The sequence below is a fragment of the Bos javanicus genome, chromosome 6 (assembly GCF_032452875.1).
Source record: "Bos javanicus breed banteng chromosome 6, ARS-OSU_banteng_1.0, whole genome shotgun sequence".
Lineage (NCBI taxonomy): Eukaryota > Metazoa > Chordata > Mammalia > Artiodactyla > Bovidae > Bos > Bos javanicus.
In genome coordinates this window covers 83,519,148-83,539,436 of record NC_083873.1, presented here as the reverse complement: position 1 = coordinate 83,539,436, position 20,289 = coordinate 83,519,148, and the positions used below count along the sequence as shown (strand labels likewise).

General features: G+C 38.0%; 1 protein-coding gene across 3 annotated transcripts in view; it reads left to right on the top strand.

The window, feature by feature from the left end:
* The window catches only part of CENPC (centromere protein C), a 94,287-nt gene that overhangs the window by 29,692 nt on the left and 44,306 nt on the right, over positions 1–20,289 (top strand). For all 3 annotated transcript variants that reach the window (XM_061420315.1, XM_061420317.1, XM_061420316.1), the window contains exon 9: positions 19,476–19,667. In XM_061420315.1, coding sequence (XP_061276299.1) covers positions 19,476–19,667 — 192 coding nt within the window. The remainder of the gene's footprint in view (positions 1–19,475; positions 19,668–20,289) is intronic.

Sequence of the window (20,289 nt, the reverse complement as noted above, 5' to 3'; positions counted from 1 at the left end):
TCCATTACTCTAGGAGGTGGGGCTTCCCTTGTGGCTCAGCTTGTAAAGAATCCACCTGCAATGTGGGAGACCTGGGTTTAATCCCTGTGTTGGGAAGCTCCCCTGGAGAAAGGAAAGGCTACGCACTCCAGTATTCTGGCCTGGAGAATTCCATGGACTGTATAGGCCCATGGGGTTGCAAAGAGCTGGACACAACTGAGCGACTTGCACTGCACTCACTAGGCAATGATCATAGAAGATCTTGCTTTGATTTATGTCATCGAGTGTTTTACCTATGTTTTCCTCTAAGAGTTTTACAGTTTCTGGTCTTAAATTTAGGTCTTTAAGCCATTTTGAGTTTATCTTTGTGTATGGGATCAGGTAGTTTTCTAATTTTTCATTCGTTTGCATGTAGCTGTCCAGTTTTCCCAGCACCATGTATTCAAGAGGCTATCTTTGCCCCATAGTATATTCTTGTCTCCTTTGTCAAAAAAGAAGGTACCCATAGGTGCATGGGTTAATCTCTGGTTTCTCTATCTTGTTCCATTGGTCTGTATTTCTGTTTTTGTGCCAGTACCATACTGTCTTGATGACTATAGCTTTGTCGTGTAATCTGAAGTCAGGAAGGTTGCTTGCTCCAGCTCCATTCTTCTTTCTCAAGACTGCTTTGGCTCTTTGGGATCTTTTGTGTTTCCATATGAATTGTGAAATTTTTTGTTCTAGTTCTGTGAAAAATGCCATTGGTAATTTGACAGGGATCGCATTGCATCTGTAGATTGCATTTAGTAGTATAGTCATTTTCACAATATTGATTCTTCCTACACAGGAGCATGGAATATCTCTTCATCTGTTATGATGTCTTTGATTTATTCATCAGTGTCATAATTTTCCGTATACAGGTTTAGTCTCCTTACGTAGGTTTATTCCTAAATATTTGATTCTTTTAGTTGCAATGGTGAAAGGGATTGATTCCTTAATTTCTCTTTCTGATTTTTCATTGTTAGTGTATAGGAATGCAAGTGATTTCTGTGTTTTGACCTTAGATCCCATGACTTTGCTGAATTCACTGATTAGCTCTAGTAATTTTCTGATTTTAAGCAGTTTCTTCTGGGTTTTATATGTATAGTATCATGTCATCTCTAAACAGTGAGAGTTTTACTTCTTCTTTTCCAGTCTGTACTCCTTTTATTTCTTTTCTTCTCTGATTGCCATGGCTATGACTTCCAAAACGATGTTGAATAATAGTGGTGGGAGTGGACACCCTTGTTTTGTTCCTGATCTTAGAGAGAATGCTTTTAGTTTTTCACCATTGAAAATAGTTTGCTGTGGGCTTTTCTTATATGGCCTTTACTATGTTTAGGTAGGTTTCTTCTATGCCCTTTTTTTGAAGCGTTTTTATCATAAATGGATGCTGAATTTTGTTGAAGGCTTTTTCTGCATCTATTGAGATGATCATATGGTTTTTATCTTTGAGTTTGTTAATATGGTGTATCATGATTGATTTGCATATAATGAAGAATCCTTGCATCCCTGGAATAAACCCAACTTGATCATAGTATATGAGTTTTTTAATGTGTTGTTGAATTCTGTTTGCTTGAATTTTGTTGAGGATTTTTGCATCTATGTTCATTAGTGATAATTGGCCTATAATTTTCTTTTTTCATGTTGTCTTTGCCTGGTTTTGGTATCAGGGTGATTGTGATCTTGTCGAATGAGTTTAGAAATGTTCCTTCCTCTGCAGTTTTTTTAAAGAGTTTTAGAAAAATAAGCATTAGCTCTTCTCTAAATGTTTGATAGAATTCCCCTGTGAAGCCATCTGGTTTTTGGGAGATTTTTGATCACAGTTTTGATTTCAGTGTTTGTAACTGTGTTGTTTATCATTTCTGTTTCTTCCTGGTTCAGTCCTGGGAGATTGACCTTTCCTAAGAATCTGTCCATTTCCTCTAGGTTGTCCATTTTATTAGCATATAGTTACTCATAATATTCTCTTATGATTCTTTGTATTTCGGTGTTATCTGTTGTAACCTCTCCTTTTTCATTTCTAATTTTATTGATTTGACTTTTCTTCCTTTTTTGCTTGATGAGTCTAGCTAGTGGTTTGTCAGTTTTGTTTAACTTCTCAAAGAACCAGCTCTTAGTTTTATTGATCTTTGCTATTGTTTCCTTCATTTCTTTTTCATTTATTTCTGCTCACGTCTTTATGATCCCTCTCCTTCTATTTAGAAATAGAATTAGGTTGTCTATTCAGTACTTTTGTTGTTTCTTGAGGTATGATGGTATCGCTATAAACTTCCCTCTTAGAACTGCTTTTGCTGAATCCCATAGATTTTGAGTTGTCATGTTTTCATTGTCATTTGTTTCTGCTGCTGCTGCTCCTAAGTCGCTTCAGTCATGTCCGACTCTGTGCGACCCCATAGACGGTAGCCCACCAGGCTCCCCCATCCCTGGGATTCCCCAGACAAGAACACTGGAGTGGATTGCCATTGCCTTCTCCAGTGCATTTGTTTCTAGTAATCTTTTGATTCCCTTTCTTATTTTCAGTAACCTCTTCATTATTTATTAATGTCTTGTTTAATCTCCAAGAGTTTGTGTTTTTTGCAGTTTTTTTCCTGTAGTTGATATCTAGTCTCATACCTTTGTGGTCAGAGAACATACTTGATACAATTTCAATTTTCTTAAATTTACCGAGGCTTGATTTGTGGCCCAATATGTGATCTGTCCTGGAGAATGTTCCACATGTACTTGAAAAGTGTATTATTCTGCATTTGGATGAAAAGTCCTGAAGATATCAATGAGGTTCATTTGGTCTAATGTTTCATTTAAGGTTTGTGTTTCCTTCTTGATTCTCTGTTTTGATGATCTGTCTGTTGGTGTAAGTGGGTTTTTAAAGTCCCCTACTATCGTGTTACTGTCGATTTCCCCTTATGCCTGTTAGTGTTTGCCTTGTGTATTGAGGTGCTCCTATGTTGGGTGCCTAAGTATTTACAATTGTTATATCTTCTTCTTGGATTGATGCCTTGATCAGTCTGTAGTGTCCTTCTTTGTCTCTGATAATATTCTTTAGTTTAAAGTCTTATTTTGTCTGAAATAAGGATGGCCACTCCGGCTTTCTTTTGGTTTCTATTTGCATGGAATATCTTTCTCCATCCTTTGACTTTCAGTCTGTATGTTTCTCTAGGTCTGAAATGATCTGTAGGCAGCATATATATATATGGATCTTTTTTTTATGTCCATTCAGTCAGTCTGTATCTTTTGGGTGGTACATTTAATCCATTTACATTTAAGGTAATATATGATACATATGTATAATATGTATGATACATATATTTAGTGATACATATGTTCCTGTAGGCATTTTCTTGATTGTTTTGGGTTTGTTTTGTAGGTCTTTCCATTCTCTTGTGTTTACTGACTATGCAAGTCCCGTTAGTATTTGTTGCAAGGCTGGTTTGGTGGTGCTGAATTCTCTTCTGCTTGTCTGTGAAGCTTTTGATTTCTCTATCAATTTTGAATGAGATCTTTGTGGGATATAGTAATCTTGGTGGTAGATTTTTTCTCTTTCAGTACTTCAAATATATTCTGCCATTACCTTCTGGCCTGTAGAGTTTCTGTTGAAAGATCTGCTGTTAATTGTATGGGTTTTCTCTTGTATGTTACTTGTTACTTTTCCCTTGCTGCTTTTAATATTCTTTCTTTGTACTTAATCTCAGTTAGCTTGATTAATATATGTCTCACTGTTTTTCTCCTGTAAGGGACTCTCTGCACTTCTTGGACTGATTGACTATTTCCTTTCCTATATTGGGAAAGTTTTCAGCTCTCAGTTCAGTCGCTCAGTCGTGTCTGACTCTTTTCCACCTGGGACTGCAGCATGCCAGGCTTCCCTGTCCATTACCAACTCCCAGAGCCTGCTCAAACTCATGTCCATCGAGTTGGTGATGCCATCCAACCATCTCATCCTCTGTTGTCCCCTTTTCCTCCTGCCTTCAATCTTTCCCAGCATCAGGATCTTTTCCAATGAGTCAGTTTTTCACATCAGGTGGTGAAAGTAATGGAGCTTCAGCATCAGTCCTTCCAATAAACACCCAGGACTAATCTCCTTTAGGATGGTCTGGTTGGATCTCCTCACAGTCCAAGGGACTCTCAAGAGTCATCTCCAGCACCACAGTTCAAAAGCATCAATTCTTTGGTGCTCAGCTTTCTTTATGTTCTCACATCCGTACATGACCACTGTAAAAACCATGGCTTTGACTAGATGGACCTTTGTCAGCAAAGTAATGTCTCAGCTTTTTAATATGCTGTCTAGGTTGGTCATAGCTTTTCTTCCAAGGAGCAAGTGTCTTTTAATTTCATGGATGCAGTCACCACCTGTAGTGATTTTGGAGCCCAAGAAAAGAAAGTCTGTCACTGTTTCCATTGTTTCCCCATTTTTTTTCCATTAAGTGATGGGACTGTGAAGTGATGGGACCAGATGACATGATCTTCATTTTTTGAATGTTGAATTTTAAGTCAGCTTTTTCACTCTCTTCTTTCATTTTCATCAAGAGGCTCCTAAGTTCCTCTTTTGCTTTCTGTTTAAATAAGCTAAGCAAGGTGACAATTAACAGCTTTGATGTACTCCTTTCCCAATTTGGAACCAGTCCATTGGTCCATGTCTGATTTTACTCCTTAACTGCATACTATGCTGTTAGGCAGTTATACTACTACTTATATAACTTTAGTGTAACTTAAGTTATACTACTTAACTGTTACTTCTTAACCTGCATACTATAATTTTTTCAAAAATTTTCTCAGTGCCTTCTTTTATTTCTTCTTCTTCTGTGACCCCTGTAACTCGAAAATTGGTGCGTTTACTATTGTCCTAAAGGTCTCTGATGATATCCTCAATTCTTTTCGTGCCTTTCCCTTTATTTTGCACTTCAGCAGTTATTTGCACCATTCTATCCTCTAGCTCACTTATCCGTTCCTCTGCCTCAGTTATTCTATTGGTTCCTTCTAGAGGAAGGTATTTTTAATTTCAGTAATTGTGTTATTCATCCACTTGCTTATTCTTTACTTCTATGTCCTGGGTGATTGTATTAACTGTGTTAAATGTTTCTTGTGTTTTCTCCATTCTATTTTCAAGTCTTGAGAGCATCTTTGCTATCATTATTTTGAATTCTCTTTCAAGGAGATTGCTTATTTCTTCTTTATTTGATGGTGTGCGTTTCTGCCTTGCTGTTTCATTTGTGCTGTATTCTCTGTCTTTTTGCCATTTTATTTTTCTAACTTGCTTCACTGAGGTCTCTTTTTCCCAGGCCTTAGGATTGTATTAACTTCTTCCTTTTGTTTTCTGCCCTTAGAGGGAAGTGTTGGTTGGGGTTTTGTGTTGATTTCTTGTTAGGGGTGACCTGTGCCTGTGTTCTAGTTGGAGAAGATCAAGTGGATTAAGCAGGTAATTACAGAGAAAATGGGACATATACACGTACTTCCACATATACAGTTACAACCAGTTTTCTAAAGAAAAGAGTACAGGAGATTGAGTTGGTGAACAAGGAAAGTCAAAAGTGATATCAACCAATTAAAAGCAGAACTAGGTAATGCTCACTCTGGAAAACTGCATGAGCAGAGGGCCAACTGGGGAATATAACAAAGAGAGCTCAGCAATTTCACCTACTTGGTGAAAAAAGAAAGAGTGAAGGAAAACAGGGAGAAGGAAAAAAGACAAAAAAAAGAGGAGAAGGGAAGCAAAAGAGAAAAGGAGGGGGTGGAAAAGAAGTTAAAGAACAACAGAAAAAACAGAAAAGCAAAGATCAATAAACATATGTGGAGAAGATTTATATGTATATTTAGAAATAGATATGGCCAGTAAGAACTATAGGAAAAGCAGTTAAATATATAAAAAACAAAATGAAAAAACTCATTAAAAAAGAGGGTGAAAAAGAGAAAAAAAAATCTTAAAATGATTTATTTATTTATTTTTGACTAGAAAAGTAAAGAGGAAAGCTCCATAGCACCACAGAAGGCTAATGTGAAGGTAGAACTATGTAGGGGGAATAAACAGTGTGATTTATAAGAAAAATAAAGGTTCTCAAGGTTGTAGTGCTGTTTGGTTGTGGAGTCTACCCCTGTGGATGGGATTGGGTTAGTGTCCTGTGATGTTTTCCTGGTTAGGGGAGCTTGTGCCTGTGTTCTGGTTGATGGAACCGGATCTCATCTCTGAAGGGCAGTGCAGTGTAGATTAGTAGGTTTTGGAGCGTCTATGGGTTCAGTATGCCTTTGGGCAGTCCTTCTGGCTTTGGCAGTGTTGTGTGTGTGTTAGTTGCTCAGTCATGCCTGACTCTTTGCGACTCCATGGACTGCAGCCCACCAGGCTCCTCTGTTTATGGGATTTTCCAGGCAAGGATACTGGAGTGGGTTGCCATTTCCTTGTCCAGGAGAGTTTCCTGACCCAGGGGTAGAACCCAGGTCTCCTGCACTGCAGGCAGATTCTTTACCGACTGAGCTATGAGGGAAGTGTTAGACGTGTCTATTTCTGCAGGCACTCAGGATATCTTCACTTCCACCAGCCCCCTGCTTATCTATGGGATCATTCTCCTGTCCTGCCCTGCACTGCTGGCCAAAGCTTGCTAGGTAGGCGCTTGTGTGGATCTTTTCTTGTGCCCTCTGCGTCACAGAGACTTGTGTGGGCTTCCCTCAGCCCTCTGAGCCCAACCTCTGTGTCATGGGGCTTGTGTGCCCTCGTCTTGGTTCCCAAGGCCCTCCCTCTGTGTTGCCGGGCTTGTGCACACCTGTTTTAGCCCCCTGGCTTGCCCTTTCCTTCACAGGGCTTGTGTGCCCTTATCTTGGCTCTCCGGTCCACCCTCTGCATTGAGGGGTTTGTGTGCACTTCTCTCAGCTTCTGGGGCCCTCGTGCTGCATTGCAGGGCTAGTGTGGAACTTGTTCTGGCTCCCCCTGCCCACTCTCTGCATTGTGGGGTTTGTGTGCACTTGTTTCTTGTGCAAAGCCCTCTGTTACAGGGCTTATCCTATTGTTAGTTTTTAAAGGAACTACCATATTGTACTCTACTGTGGGTGCACCAGTTTACATTCCCAGAAGCAGTGTAGGAGGGTTCTTTTTCCTTTACTTCCTCTCCATCATTTATTATTTGTATACCTTTGATGATGGCCCTTCTGACCGGTATGAAGTGATACTTTTTTGTAGTTTTGATTTGCATTTCTCAAATAATTAGCAATATTGAACATCCTCTTATGTGTCTATTGGCCATCTGTATGTCTTCTTGGAGAAATGTCTATTTAGATCTTATGCCCATTTTTCTTTTGGGTGTTTTTGTTTTTTTCTTATATTGAGCTATGAGCTATTTGTATATTTTGGACATGAATCTCTTATTGGTCATTTCATTTGCAAATATTTCCTTCCCTTCTGTGAGTTGTCTTTTTCATTTTGTATATGTCTTCCCTTTTACTGTGCAAAATCATTTAAGTTTAATTAGGTCATGTTTGTTTATTTTTGTTTTTATTTTCATTACCCTAGGAGGTGAATCCAAAAAGATCCTGCTGTAATTTTTGTGAAAGAGTGTCTTGCCTGTGTTTTCCTCTAGCAGTTTTACAGTATCTGGTCTTACATTTAGATCTGTAATCTATTTTAAGTTTATTTTTGTGTGTAGTGTTAGAGAAAGAGAAAGTTCTAATTTCATTCTTTCACATGTGGCTGTCCAGTTTTCCCAGCACCACTTATTCAAGAGAGTGCCTTTTTTTTTTATACTGTATATTCTTGTCTCCTTTGTTGTACATTAATTGACCATACGTGCATGGGTTTATTTCTAGAATTTCTATCTCGATCCATTGGTCTGTATGTCTGTTTTTGTTTCAGTACCATACTGTTTTGATTGCTGTAGCTTTGTAGTATAGTCTGAAGTCAGGGTAACTGATTCCTCCAGCTCCGTTTTTCTTTTTCAAGATTGTTTTGCCTAGTCACAGTCCTCTGTGTTTCCATGCAAATTTAAAGTGTTTTTGTTCTAGTTCTGCAAAAAATGCCATTGGTGATTTAATAGGGATTGTATTGAATCTGTAGATTGCTTGGGTATGATAGTCATTGTGAGAAATCTGATTTTTCCATTTCAAGAGCATGATATATCTTTCCATCTGTTTGTGCCATCTTTGATTTCTTTTGTCAGCATCTTATAGTTTTGGAGTACAGGTCTTCTGCCTCCTTAAGTGGTTTAAGTATTTTATATTTGATGCTGTGGTGAATGGGATTGTCCTTAATTTCACTTTCTAATCTTTTGTTGTTAGTGTATAGAAATGTAGCAGATTTGTATGTTAATTTTGTATCCCGCAAATTTTGTTTTTCACTGAAGACTTCTCATAATTTTCCAGTAGCATCTTTAGGATTTTCTGTGTGTATTAGGTTGGTGCAAACATAATCGCATTTTTTGACTGAATTTGAAATCATTACAGCAAGCCTCAAACACATCTTTATTAATCAAAATAGGAATCATTACAGTCAATTCTTTTTTGCCAGTGAGTAATAAGTTTTATTCCTGTAGCTTAAAAATCCATGCTTTGGCAAGAGGCTTTGTTGCCTAGATGAATATAGGATGTGTTTCAGACCTGAGGCGTTTGGTTTGAAGAGCTTGATTTTCATTGAGCATTTTTCTGGTGATTTTTCCAGTTATCCCTGATAATTCTGTGTATTTTTTTTTTTTTTTGGAGGGGGGTTGAGGGGAAATGAGATGTGTCTAGTTTTTAAACCTAACATCTACTTTTGGGGACTTGCCTGCATCTCTGGGATTTGAATGAGGGTTGTGTCCCGTTTTACTCTCTTTTAAGTTTACATTTAACATGTTTCTCTTCTCTGTTCCCTTTGCCCACTGGGGACTCCTCTTTGGCTCCTTAAAATTTGCTGCTTAGAGTGAAAGTTCAGTGGTAGTTGATCATGCTGCAAGTTCTTTCTGGACCTCTGGCAAAGGGAGTGATCAATGAAGGCCACTGCTCTCTTGGGATCTGTAAGACTGGGTGTTTTTGGTACGTGCTATCCACAGCCCTCTGCTTTTATCAGAATACTTTGCCAGTGCACTGATCTCTTTGGAGATAAGAATGCTAGCATGTTACCAAATGTTAACATTATTTTGCAGAAAATATAGTACCACGTCTGAATTAATTATTAATATTTAAAACATTTTATTCCTTAACTCCCTCATTTACTTTGCTCACAGCTGCCTCAGTTCCTTTATTTGGCAGAATTCTACAAATTTGTGTCACCCACTGCTGAGATTGTTTAGTCCCTGTATTTATATTGATTTTTGTTTCTGGTGGTAGCTTTTCCTGAAATGTGTGTAACAAGCAGGTGTTTTATGATAAAACTGTTACATGTAGTGCATACTCTGTGTGGAATTCAGAGGAAAACTCAGATTCAGTGAATGACAATGCCAAAAAATGCAAGTAACTACCATTTTTCAAATAACAGTGGTGCTATTTCTCTTTCGTGGCCTTTTAGACTTTTGTTGTCCTAAAATTCCATTTTATTGGGAAACCATTTTCCACCTGGTCTTTCTTGACAGGGGGTTTTTCTACTTTAAATGGTTTCCAAATAAAATTCTGTGTTTCAAGAAAGAAAAAAAAAAATCAGTGCTTCAGGATTTGATGAACTCTTAGAAAGCATTTTCTTCCTCCTGGCGGTTGTGGAAGCTTTTTCCCTGCAAAAAGTTATCGAGATGCTTGAAGAAGTGATATTTGGTTGGCAAGAGGTCAGGTGAATTTGGCAGATGAGGCAAAACTTTGTAGCCTAATTCATTCAACTTTTGAATTGTTAGTTGTGCAACGTGAGATCAGGCGTTGTTGTAGAGAAGCACTGGACCCTTTCTGTTAACTAATGCCAGCAGCAGGCATTGCAGTTTTCTGTTCATCTCATCAATTTGTTGAACATACTTCTCAGATGTATCAATTTTGTCAGACTTCAGAAAGCTGTAGTGGATCAGATGGGCAGCAGACTACCAAACATGGACCGTGATCTTTTTTTTGGTACAAGTTTCACTTTGGGAAGTGCTTTGGAGCTTCCTGGTCCAGCCAATGAGCTGTTTGTTGCTGGTTGTTGTAGAAAATCTATTTTTCATCACATGTCACAATCTGATCGAGAAGGTTCATTATTGTGTAGAATAAGAGAAGACGACGCTTCAAAGCATGATTTTTTTTTTTAAATGTTCAGTCAGCTTATGAGGCATCTGTTTATTGAGCTTTTGCATCTTTTCAATTTGCTTCAAATGTCAAATGATCATAGAGTCGACACTGAGTTCTTCCGCAACTTCTCGTGTAGTTGTAAGAGAATCAGCTTCAATGATTGCTCTCAGTTGGTCATTGTCAGCTTCTGATGTCTGGCCACTGCGTTCCTCATCTTCAAGACTCTCATCTCCTTTGCTAGACTTCTTTTTTTGTTTTGTTTTGTTTTGTTTTTTTGCTAGACTTCTTGAGCCACCATCACACTGTATGTTCATTAGCAGGTCCTGAGCCAAATGTGTTGTGGATGTTGAGAGTAGTCTCTGGTGCTTTGCAACCCATTTTAAACTTGAATAAGAAAATTGCTTGAATTTGCTTTTTGTCTAACATCATTTCCATAGTCTATTTAAATAATATAATCAGCAACTAGTAATAAGTCGTTAGCAAAAAGACATAGACATGTGCATTAAAATGATATATAACATAAATATGTTTATTTAAGACTATATTCTAATATCAAATAGCAAATTTCAACAATGCAAAAACTGCAGTTACTTTTGCACCACCATAATAGTATCTTGTCATCTGCAGACAGCGACAGTTTTATTTCTTCCTTTCCAGTTTGGACTTCTTTTGTTTCTTTTCCTTCTCTGATTGCTGTGGCTAAGACTTCCAAAACTGTTGAATAAAAGTGGTGAGAATTGGTCTTAGAGGAAATGTTTTTAGCTTTTCACCATTCCTGGTCTTAGAGAATGTTTTCAACTTTTCATCGTTGAGTATGATGTTACCTGTGGCTTTGTCATATGTGTCATATATGGCCTTTATTATGCTGAGGTATGTTCCCTTTGTGCCTGCTTTTTTGAAGAGTTTTGGTTATAAATGGATAAAGTGTATCACATTTTCCATAATAGAAAAGGTATTTCTTACAGAAAGAACTTTCTCCAGAATAGTTAATGGACTAGAAAACACTCACCAGATTTATTTGCACTTTATATGTGTGAAATACAGCTTAATCCTTGACAATCCTATCCAATAAGAGATAACACTCAAAAGAAGTTAAATATTAATCTTAAGATCTGTCTCAACCTAGAGCCCATATTTTTTGTTACATCAAAAAGTTTTGAAAAGTTGAAAATTTTTAATGCTTAAGTGGAATTGTTTTGTGCCTGAATTTTCTGTACTCTATTGCTAGTATAGAGGAAAGAGAGAGTATATTAAAAGCTCAATATTTATGCTAATCTTTTTAAAAAAAATCCTCTTTAATATAGTTATCACTGGTAGCTCAGTGGTAAAGACTCGGCCTGGCAGTGCAGGAGACAAGGGTTCCATCCCTGGGCCAGGAAGATCCCCTGGAGGAGGGCATGACAAACCACTCCAGTATTCTTACCTGGGAAATCCCATGGACAGAGAAGCCTGGCGAGTTACAGTCCATGGGGTTGCAAAGAGTTGGACACGACTAAGCTCATGCATACACTCAGTTATTTTAGCTTTCTTTTTATATTGTCTATAACATAGACTTTATATTACCTGAAATAATAGTTGTCAGACTTCAGTTTTGCCTATATATGCCTTTGCATATTTGACAAGTTCTGCTTACAGTAGAAGGAAAATGACCTATTTAATGGATGTCTTATAAATGTTAGACATGTACCATATCCTTTTTATTGGAATTATTCTTTATTTTTTTGTTTCCTTCAGTTTCTAATCAGCATTTGGTCATTTTAAGAAAACACTATATGGAGAATCTGACTAAACTGAGGATGATAGTTAACATTACAAGAAAGCATATTTCTTAAAACTAGTAGAATATGAATTCACAAAATTTGAAAGATGCATATTTATAATTTCTTAGTGAAAAACGTTGCATCAAGAAAGTGTACTTGCACGATACTCTTAAAAAAAAAGTTAAAAATGTTAAACCTGTATTGAGTACCTGCTATATTTTGTACACTAGTTTTAATGTATATAAAACTTGTATTTATCTAGATTGGTTAATTAATATAGCATTGTCCATTAATTTTCTTTTGCTCTCATAGCAACTTACTGCGTACTTAGTGGTTTAAAACAGTGCATATTATCTTCCCATTCTGTGAGTCAGGAGTCTGAAATGGATTTTACTGGGTCAAAATCCAGGTGTTTACAAGGTTTTTGTTCCTTTTTGGTTGTTCTAGAAGAGGATCTATTTCCTTGCTTTTTGTACCTTCCTGAAATCGCCTGCATTCCTTAAATTACGGCTGTCCTCTTACAGTCTCAAAACCAGCAATGCTAGCCTTCTCATTTTAATTGGAGTCAGCCAACTGGGATAATTCAGGATAATCTCCTTATTTTAAGGTTTATTACCTTAATCACGTCTCTAAACTTTCTTGCCATGTAATGTAACATTTTCACAGATTTTGTGATTAGGGCAGGTGAATCTTTAGGAAGTCATTATTCTACCAACCATATCGTTTTCAAAGACTAAAAATATGGAGATAATTCTAATTCTGAAAATAATTTTCCTTTGATTCACAAGGCACTTGACATAATTGTAATGCCTAAACTGATGACTTGGATTGAGCCAATTAACTTTTCTACTTTTGTTGTCCCACAGACTTCTCAAACTCAACATATTGAGAACTAAATTCCTCCCAACTTCTTCCTCTGCCAGTTTTCAGTATCTTCATAAACAGAGTCATAATAAGAAAGAAATCTGATTCATCTTTAACTCCTGTTTTCTTTACCTGGCATACTGTATAAAGTCAGTAAGTCTTTTGACTTCTTCCTTAGTAGCTTTTGAATCTATTATTTCCCTTCATTGCTGCTGCTACACCCCTTGGCCAAGTTACATTAATCTCCTAGATTATTTTAGCATTTTACGCACATACCCTTGCTTTTCTTTCCTCTCCCATTTGTCTCCTGGGCTGGTTTATAATGAGTTTTTTCCAGTTTCATGAACAGACCACTTTCTGAGATGTGGACCTTTTTGTATGCTCTTCCTTTTACTTAGAAAATAAAATATACTCTGGGTTCCCTACCTAGCTGTATACTAAGTTTAAATATTACTTTCCTGATTATTATCACTCACCCTGTATGTTCCTACATCTGCTCCAAAGCACTCTTCATTTTCAAACATAATAAGAAAATGCTGAATTTGTCTTGTACTCTAGAGTCTGGACTGAAAACTCCAGAAGAATAGGATCTATATCTTTCCTGTTCCTAAAACCACTTTGCTGTATCATTTCTGTGGCTCACTGGAATATATTATCAGCAGTGACAGAAATATTTCTCTATTTTGGATGAATACTCTTGCTGTGTTTATCTGAACATGCCCCATCTTCAGAATCCTATTCCTGTACATGTAAATATACAAAATTTTCTACAGTAGTCACATTTTTTCCCTAGCTATTGCCCTGCTTATGACTTGTGTCCCCACAGTTCTAAGTCACCTCTTTTCATATTACCAGATGTTTCATATATCAGCTTAATGTTCTATATACGTTCCTTTTTATTGCATTCATTCTCTAATCTTTATTGATCTGTAGGTGGATTCCAAAATGGTGTTCTTAATTGGTTTCTTTTTTACTTTGTGTGATTTTTTTTTTTTTTTTTTTGTATCATTGTCTGAATAAATCTTTGATGGTAGCATTTTCCTCTTCATATTCTTTTGCTTTAAATCATTGTTCACATTGGTGTTTTTTCTTTTTTTGAATCAGTTCAATGAAATTGGACAGTAATCTCTGTCATCATGAGCACCTCTCATTTATTGAAGCAGTTCCTGAGGGTATTTTTGAGACGCATAAGGGAAAAACAAGAAGGAAAGACATAAATAAAAGGAGTTAGAGAAGAGAGACGTGGATGGAAATCTTGGGTGCTGGAAAATTATGCTCATCAGTGAAAATTCATGCTGTTGTGCAAATAATTTTTCAAACTTATAGTGGCAGCTATGTTGAAAGTTCTCATTCTTGCTTTGGTGTTTCGTAAATTGACTCTTTATTATTTTCTATACCTACTCCCTAAAAGATGTTATTTATTTACAAGTTTTTGCTTTGTGGTAGCTTGTAGTGTTTCCTGTTCTCATCATCTTGAAAGTATTGGTTGATACCCTTATTAAGCACAATATTGGTACAGTAGATTCTATTTTTTTTTTTAATAAAAATTTTTGTGCCTGATCCAGTATAATTACCGAACAGTGTAAATACAGAAGTGGCAAGGACCAAACATAAGGAGAAGAGATTAAGAAGAAGTGGCAAGAATACACAGAAGAACTATACAAAAAAGGTCTCAATGACCTGGAAAACCATGATGGTGTGGTCACTCACCTAGGGCCAGATATCTTGGAATGTGGAGTCAAGTGAAGTCAAGTGGGCCTTAGGAAGCATTATTATGAACAAAGCTAGTGGAGGTGATGGAATTCCAGCTGAGCTATTTTAGTTGCTAAAAGATGATGATGATAAAGTGCTGCACTCGGTATGCCATCAAATTTGGAAAATCAGCAATGGCCACAGGACTGGAAGAGATCAGATTTCATTCCAATCTCAAAGAAAGGCAATACCAAAGAATGTTTACACTGCCATGGAATTGTGCTCATTTCACATACTAGCCCATGGGGTTGCAAAGAGTCGGACATGACTAGGCGACTTCACTTTCACTTTTCACGTTCATACATTGGAGAAGGAAATGGCAACCCACTCCAGTGTTCTTGCCTGGAGAATCCCAGGGACGGGGGAGCCTGGTGGGCTGCCGTCTGTGGGGTCGCACAGAGTCGGGACACACCTGAAGCGACTCAGCAGCAGCAGCAGCAGCACATACTAGCAAGGTAATGCTCAAAATCCTTCAAGCTAGGCTTCAACAGTATGTGATCCGAGACCTTCTGTTGCACAAGCTGGATTTAGTAAAGGCAGAAGAACCAGAGATAAATTGCCAACATCCAGGTCCATGTAATGAAAGCTATGGTTTTTCCAGTAGTCATGTATGAGTGTGAGAGATGAACAATAAAAAAGGCTGAGCACTGAAGAATTGATGCCTTCAAACTGTGCTGCTGAAGACTTGAGAGTCCCTTGGACTGCCAGGAGATCAAATTAGTCAATCCTAAGGAAATAACCCTGAATATTCATTGGAAGGACTCATGCTGAAGCTGATGCTCCAGTACTTGGGCTACCTGATGAGAAGAGCCAACTCATTGAAAAAGACTGATGCTGGGAAAGACTGAAGGCAGGAGGAGGAGGGGATGACAGAGGATGAGATGGTTGGATGGCATCGCTGACTCAATGGACATAAAGTTGAGCAAGTTCCAGGAGATGGTGAAAGACTAGGAAGTCTGGCATGCTGCAGTCCATGGGGTTGCAAAGAGTCAGACACAACTGATCAACTGTACAACAAATTGGAACATAGAAAAATCAAGGGAGTTCCAGAAAAAATATCTGCTTCATTGACTACACTAAAGCCTTAGTATGGATCACAGCAAAATGGAAAATTCTTAAAGAGATGGGAATACCAGACCATCTTACCTGCTACCTGAGAAACCTGTATGCAGGTCAAGAAACAACAGTTAGAACCACATCTAGAGCCTTGGACTGGTTCCAAGTTGGGAAAGGAGTGGGTCAAAATTGTATACTGTCAGTGTACTTTTTTAACTTATGTGCAGAGTACATCATGCAAAATGCCAAGCTAGATGAATCCCAAGCTAGAATCAATATTGCTGGGAGAAATACCAACAACCTCAGATATGCAGATGATACCGCTCTAATGGCAGAAAGTGAAGAGGAACTAAAGAAACTCTTGATGAGGGTGAAAGAGGAGAGTGAAAAACCTGGCTTAAAACTCAACATTCAATAAACTAAGATCATGGCATCCAGTGCCATCACTTTGATGGCAAATAGATGGGGCAAAAGTGGAAATAGTGGCAGATTTTATTTTCTTGGACTCCCAAGTCACTGTGGAGCCACAGAATTAAAAAGACACTTGTTCCTTGGAAGAAAAGCTATGACAAATTTTAATCATATTTTAAGTGTATTATAAAGCAGAGACATCACTTTGCTGACAAGGGTCCATCTAGTCAAATCTATGGTTTTTCCAGTAGTCATGTATGGATGTGAGTTGGACCATAAAGAAGCTAAGCGCCAAAGAATTGATGCTTTTCAACTCTGGTGCTAGAAAAAATTCTTGGAGAGTCCCTTGGACAGCAAGGAGATCAAACCAGTCAGTCTTAAAGGAAATCAGCCCTGAATATTCATTGGAGGGACTGATTCTGAAGCTGAAGCTCTAAAACTTTGGCTACCTGATGTCAGTAGCCAGCTCATTGTAAAAGACCCTGATGCTGGCAAAGATTAAGGGCAGGAGGAGAGGCAGAGGATGAGATAGTTGAATGGCATTACTGACTCAATGGACATGAGTTTGAGCAAACTCCAGGAGATATCGAAGGACAAGGAAGCCTGGTGTGCTGCAGCCCATGAGGTCCCAAAGAGGTGGACATGACTTAGCAACTGAACAACAACAATATAGTTAAGGCAAATAGTCTTCTTTTACTCCTTTATAAGCACAAATCAGTTCTCTTTATCAGTATCAATCAGTTCTTTTCATTCTGAATTTAAAGTATTGCCAAATCCTATAACTTTCTGAAAATAGAATCAGAGAGTGATGTTGCTATAAGGTTTCATGACAGAATTTCACTCATTTTATCCTCTATCCCTCTACTTCCTAATCAGATTTAACTGGGAGAATGACTAAAGCAATGAGAATGGCGTTTTTCGTATTTGCATGTGCATTTGAATTCACTGAGGGTCTTGTTAAAATATTGATTAATAAATATTTAGTGGGTCTGTGGTGGGACTCAAGATTCTGTTCTAGACAGTCTATCCTGGGTGATGCTAGTGTAGTTGATGTGAGCCACATTTTAAGTATCAAAATTTAGGTAGTATCTAAAACTGTTCATGCTTGGTAGCAGTTTTATCAATATCATTGCCTAGTGAAATATAGGCTTTAAGCTGAACTTGTTATTTTGGAGTCTCTTTGAGAGCTTCTATACCAGTGTTATATGCTATAGGTAATAAAGATGACTTAAAGTGCTGATAGGCAGGCTTGTACCCTACTCAGTTCTTTGGCTTTGCATAGTGTGGAGGCTGCTGCTGCTGGTGGGCTCAGCCAGGTCCTGGGGTGGCTGGTTGTGGTGTCTGGGGTCTGGGAGCTAGTGTTGGCCTGCTGGTGGGCAAGGCTGTGGCCTGGGGCTGATGTTGCCTGCTTGTGGGCAGGACCTGTTCCTTATACCAGTGGCTGTGAGGTACAGGGTGTTTTGGAGGTGGTGTAAATTCACGCATGGGCAGAGCTGGATCCTGGGATTTATGGCTACAAGGCCCTGGGATTCCTGGAGCTGGTGTCAGACTGATGGTGGGTAGGATGAGTCCTGATGGTTGGTCGTGGGGTTCCAGAGGCCCAGAGGCTAATGCTGGCCCACTGATAAGTAGGGCTGGGTCCCAACTGGGTTGGCTTCTTGGCCTGGGTTGTCCTAGGACTGATGCTGACCTACCGGTGGGTGGAGGGGGTTCTGGTATTAGTAAGCTAGATGTTGTTGTTTTATTAATAGTTGCCATGTCATATCTGACTGTTTTTTGAGCCTATGGACTACAGCCCTTCAGGCTCCTCTGCCCATGGGATTTCTCAGGCAAGAATACTGGAGTTGCCAATAATGGTTACCATTTCCTTCTCCAGGCGATCTTTCTGTCCCAGGGGTCGAACCCACGACTCCTGCATTGGCAAGCGGGTTCTTTACCACTGACCACTGGGAAGCTCTAGTAAGCTAGATGGAAGATTCCAAAAATCCAAAATTGTGGTTGCTGACAGCAGTGTCCTTGTGGTAGAACAATGACTGCAACCAGCATCTGGGTCCCCAGTGAGCCCCACTTACTACCTGCCTCTCTGGGAGGCTCTCCGAGATCAGCAAATGGTTCTGACCCAGGCTCCTTCCAAACTACTGCTTCTGCCTTGGGCCTTGGAGTGTTGGAGATTTTGCCATTTTAATTACATTGCCTTTGCCTATTAAGAGTGGCATCTGTATTTGCTATAGCCCTCAGATTCTCCTGAAAGTAAGCCTCACTAGCCTTCAAAGTCAAACTTTAGGGGGGCTTGTCTACTGGTGCAGGAACCCTAAGCAGGGGAGCCCAGTGTGGGACTCAGACCTGTGTGGCTCCCTGAGGAGAACCATGCAATTGTAATTATTCTTCTGTGTGTATGTTTCCCACCCTGGGTCTTGATTGTCTCTTATCTCTGCCTTTCCTACCTGTCTTGTGGCTCTTTATGTCTTTAGTTGTAGATGGTCTTTTCTGCTAGCCTTCAAATTGTTCTCATCAATATTTGCTCTGTAAATAGTAGTTGTAATTTTAGTATGCCTGTGGGAGGAAGTGAGCTCAGGATCTTCCTATTCTGCCATCTGGCCACTCCCCCTGATCTTATATACTTTTATGCAGTTTATTTACTATATGAGTTTCCTACTTGATAATGATTTTAATTTCTTTGGATTTCATAGAAGTATTTGTGTCAGAAACTTAAAAATGCAGGTTTCTTGATTGACTTGGTGGTCAAGAAAATTTTTCATTATATAACATCTAATGTTTTAATTCTCTTTCTGAAAAAAAATTTTTCCATTGTTAAACTCATGTTGGTGGTTGTACACATTTTATTATAGATGCAATGCTGTATTTCTCATTTCCCCTTCTTCCTGGTTGTCAGTCTCAAAAACAAAACTAGAATGCATCTGTCCCTTTTGTTAGATCTTTTCTTCTCTACCTGCTTTTGTAGTAAAATGAAACTACTATTGACACCTTTAACTTTTTGTTGCTTTCCATATTCATTCTTGTTTTAAATTCTTTTTCCTCTTTAAATTCTTTTCAAAGATATGTTCTTTTTCCCTTCAGGAAGGAAATATATCTTTATTGATAACTTCCTTTAAGTATTCTCTTCCATAAATTAGATTGACTAAAGTCATGAATTATTTTAAAACAGAAAAGCAGTGGTTAACCTTTTCTTACGTGGGACTTTCTTAAGTAGTGGAAGGAGTCATATATTTCATTTTTCCTTTACATACCATACTTTTCTTTTTGACTCAGGAGTTGCTTATCAAGCAATGTGCAAAGTTTGCATTTAGCTGAGAGGAAGTTGTAGATTTTGAGAATGTGTGACTTTTAAAAAAATAGAAGAAAAAAGAAGTCCATAGGATAAATTTAAGAAGTTTCTATAATTGAGAGGTCTTTTTTGTTTGTTTGTTTTTTTAATTGGCTGTGGTTTTCTGAATATTCTTTGGTTCAGTAGATTTTTATTTTTATTCTTTATTTTAGGAAGCAAGAAAGGTAGCACCAATGTTCCTCATAAAAAGAATCAGAAAAAAGATAAGGAATGCAAAAAGAAGCATTTTTCAAGTGGATCCAAGAAGAACAAAATTGAACCTGAAGAATTAACTTCAACTGTCACAAGAAGTCGAAGAATTTCTAGACGCCCATCTAATTGGTGGGTAGTAAAATCAGAGCAAAGTAAGTATTTTATTTAAATCATACTCATTCTACAGAGACTCTGTGTTTGATTTATATTCCTGTTTGCTTGAGAAAAATCTCATGAGGAAAAAATTAAATTGGATCATCAATAGAAATATTAAATCAGTTAATTATAAAAATATTCATGAAGCTTTATCTATACAGTATTCTAGGTATAGGGATACAACTGTGGAAAAATAAAACCAAAAATGAAAAATTGCTGCCGTTATATGACTTACATTCTATAGAAGGAAGACCAGCAGTATAGATATATTGGATGAGGTGAGGAACTATTTTAAATACTGCTCATGGCATGAATTAGATGAGAGCTAAGAATTGACAGTGTGATTTTGACAACATGGAGGTTGTTATCACCTTGATAAAATTGATTTTTGTAGAATGATGGGACCAAATGTCTCTGATTGAGGTAGGTTCAAGGGAGTTTGGAAGTGAGACCAAAGAGACAGTAAAAGGGATATGGCAGATGTGGGGTCAAGAGAAGGTCTCTCTCTCTTTTTTAATATGCAAGATAGTAGATCAGCTCATCTGCTCTTTAAAATGACCGTGTAGAAAGGTACTGGATCACAGTCCTTGTGTAGGCAAGGAATGTGTCTGGACTACC